General features: G+C 46.7%; 1 protein-coding gene across 1 annotated transcript in view; it reads left to right on the forward strand.

Annotated features, from left to right (window-relative positions):
* The window catches only part of CLPTM1L (CLPTM1-like), a 31,484-nt gene that overhangs the window by 21,304 nt on the left and 6,609 nt on the right, over nucleotides 1–3,571 (forward strand). Inside the window, exons 13-14 of the mRNA XM_015427341.1 lie at nucleotides 783–865; nucleotides 2,457–2,491. Of these exons, the coding sequence (XP_015282827.1) occupies nucleotides 783–865; nucleotides 2,457–2,491 (118 nt within the window). The remainder of the gene's footprint in view (nucleotides 1–782; nucleotides 866–2,456; nucleotides 2,492–3,571) is intronic.

Genomic DNA, 3,571 nt, shown 5'->3' on the forward strand with positions numbered 1-3,571 from the left:
CCCAAAAACTCATACCTGGAATAAAACATTGCTTGTCTGCTTAAAACTCCCACGAGGTGCCATCCCCCCCCCCTGGCTTTTTCCCTCCTCCTCCCTCCCCAGAGGAGGAGGGGGGAGGGGCCCTCAGCCAATCGAGGGAAGGCTTTCTTTCTCTCCTCTGAAGCAGGAAATAGGAGAGACTGGCCAAAAGGAGCTGCAACGTTAGAAGCAGGAAGCAGCAGAGAGGCAGTTGCTCTCGGGCCGAATTGGAGGCTCGCAGAGGCCGGCCTGTGGGCCGTATGTTTGACACCCCTAGTTTAAAACAAAAGACTATATTAAAATATATATAAAGACTATATTAAAATACCATCTACTAATATACAGAACTCGTGTAATGTCAAGGCAACTTTATGTTATGTGTATTTATGATATATGCCTACAGTGCACCGATCTCAGACCCGTATACCTTCTGTTTTCTGTAATGCCACTGGGGAGAAATCTGGGGTTTTGTCCTAAGGGCAGGATGAACAGCAGGGAATGGTTCTCCTCCTCTAGCTGTCGGAAGCCACGGCAAGTGTGAAGACGGGGCGGCCTGCAATCCTCAGTGCCTCCCAAAGTTCTGAATACCCCCCCCTCTGAATTGTAGACCTGCCCCCTGCCCTGGCTCTGACCCAACCAGTCTCACAGAGCCAGTAGATCGGGGAGGGGGGGTTGCTCCCTTTTCCTTGACAGAGGAGTAGGATTCAAATGTACCGTAAGGTAGGACGGGATTGTCTACAAATAATGTTCCTTTCCTTTCTCAGGCCATGAAGTACTTGTCATATTTGCTATACCCATTGTGTATTGGAGGTGCAGCTTATTCTTTGCTGAATGTCAAATACAAAAGGTAAAGTGCTGTGAATTGTTTCAAAAGTATGTAATGTACAGCTTAAAATTTTGGTTGCATAAGCATGAATCGTTCACTTGCAGTTCTATAAATCAAAAAAGGTACATTTGTTCAGAGAAGAATTTTTTATTATTATTCTGAAGGATTAATGTCTATTTTTAATTACTGGTCTTCAGTCAATTTTGAAAACAATGCACACTTTGACCTCTCCTTTGGTAAATGCTAGGATCCTGCCCATCCTGTCTGTCTACACCATCACTTTATAATGTGATTCCTTTTATGGTCTGGAAACCCTTATTATTTTATTTATTAATTTATTTGATTTCTAAACCGCCCTTCCCCATACTTGGGGCCCGGGGCGGTGTACAACATTAGGGATACAATCATTATTATTATTATTATCATCATCATCATCAAATTTAAAACAGATTAAAAACAATAAAGCAGTTGCAATGACCATTCCAGATGGCGTCTAGAATCAAGTTAAAAGGTAAAGGTTCCCTTGCTCGAAAGCCAGTCGAATCCGACTCTAGGGTTGCGGTGCTCATCTCCGTTTCAAAGCCGAAGAGCCAGCGCTGTCTGAAGATGTTTCCGTGGTCATGTGGCCGGCATGACTAAACACCAAGGCGCACGAAACGCTGTTACCTTCCCACCGAAGTGGTACCTATTTATCTACTTGCAATTTCTTGCTTTCGAACTGCTAGGTTGGCAGGAGCTGGAACTAGAGACAGGAGCTCACCCTGTCTTGCAGCACCCGGGTCTTGAACTGCTGAACTACTGACCTTCTACAGCCTGCAGTTCAGCGTCTTAACCACTTGAGCCACCGCAGTTACCTTACCCCAAGTGGGGGGGAACTGGAAGGAGGCCAGGCTAATTAAAAAAATGTTGCTGTCCTCAGCCGTAGGCCTGGCGGAACATCTCTGCCTTACGAGCCCCGGTCCCGCCAGGCCACAGGTGTCATTTGGCAGAGAGTTCTGCAAGGCCGGGGCCAGGGACCTTGAGCAGATTTTTCTCCGCTGAGTGCAGTGCTCTTTGGGGGGGGGGTATACAAGGAGAGGCCGTCCTGAAAGTACACTGGTCCCAGACCGTTTAGGGCCTTGAAGGTTAATACCAAAACCTTGAACCTGATCCAGTATTCAACCTGGAGCCAGTGCAGCTGGCGGAGCACCGGCTGGATATGTGCTGTTGAAGGGGTTCCGATGAGAACCTGTGCCGCCCTATTCTGGACCAGTTGTAACTTTCGGGTCTCAAGGGTAGCCCCCCTGAGTAGAGTGAGTTACGGTAATCTAACCCAGAGGCAACCGTTGCATGGATTACTGTGACTCAGTCAGGCAAGACCGGGGGGGGGCGGGGGCGGTTACCTGCCTTGGCAACTCAAAGAGGGTTGTTTGTTTCGCAGATATGCCCCTCCTGGCTCCCTGTCAACCTTTGGTATTTGGTTTGGCCCTTTCCTTAAACATGTGTATCGTTTTCTGGTAGGGGAAAAAGTGATCAGATCCACTTTACCAGAATGCAGAATAGGGAAATATTAAATGTTCTCTATATTAAATTAAGAATGAAAATAGTTATTTTTTTCCCCCTTTCTTGACAGCTGGTACTCATGGTTGATTAACAGCTTTGTTAATGGTAAGTATTTGTGTATTTCAGCAGGGAGGGGTTATGTTTTTGTTGGTGTCTACTGGAAGCATGCTATCTGAGATGGCTCTCAAAGGGGAATTCTTTCTAACACAGCCCTCCTAGAAACTTGTCTGGCTACAGCCAAACTGCATGATCATCCAAAGCACAGGACACAGGGTTTGCTGGTCGCATTATAAGAAGACAGGAGTCACTAGAAAAGACAGTCTTGATAGGAAAAGTTGAAGGCAACAGGAAAAGAGGTCTTGATAGGAAAAGTTTAGGCAACAGGAAAAGAGGGAAGACCCAGCATGAGCTGGTTTGACCCAGTTAAGGAAGCCGTGACCGGTTTGGCTCAAATCAAGGAAGCCATGACGCTTGCTTCCGTTTGCAAGACTTGGGCAAGGCTGCTAGCAAAAGGCTGTGTTGGGCGTCATCAATTCATATTTTTACCATAAGTCGTAAGCAACTTGAGGGCACATAACACGCAAGTTAAACACTCACTCACACATACGTTGATTGTGTATGCAGGTCTCATGACTAACAATAAATGTGTTACTACTCTTGTTTCTTGTTATTTAGTCATATTAGTCTGTCTGTAGCAGTTGAAAAGAGCAAGAGTCCAGTAGCACCTTAAAGACTAACAAAATTCGTGGCAGGGGAGGAGCTTTCGTGAGTCACTGCTCACTTCTTCAGATACAGCTAGAGTGGGAGTCCATCTGTCCTATATATTGGAAAGTGGACTGAATTGAGACCTAGGTTTCCTGTCTCATTACCAATGCTGATTTCTCCACCCCTGCTACCATTCCACATGTCACACCTAATCCAATCCCACCTGATGTTGTCATTCACCTGCTATTGTCAGTTTGGTGTAGTGGTTAGGAGCGCAAACTCTAATCTGGGAGAACCGGGTTTGCTTCCCCACTCCTCCTCCGCATGCAGCTGCTGGTGTGACCTTGGGTCAGTCATATGTTCTTTCAGAGCTGTTCTCGAGGGAGCTCTGTCAGCCCCACCTACCTCACAGGGTATCTGTTGCGGGGAGTGGAAGGGAAAGGAGTTTGTAAGCCACTCTGAGACTCCTGTGGGTAGTGA

This window comes from Gekko japonicus, unplaced genomic scaffold (genome assembly GCF_001447785.1).
Source record: "Gekko japonicus isolate JY-2015 unplaced genomic scaffold, Gekko_japonicus_V1.1 scaffold1855, whole genome shotgun sequence".
Lineage (NCBI taxonomy): Eukaryota > Metazoa > Chordata > Lepidosauria > Squamata > Gekkonidae > Gekko > Gekko japonicus.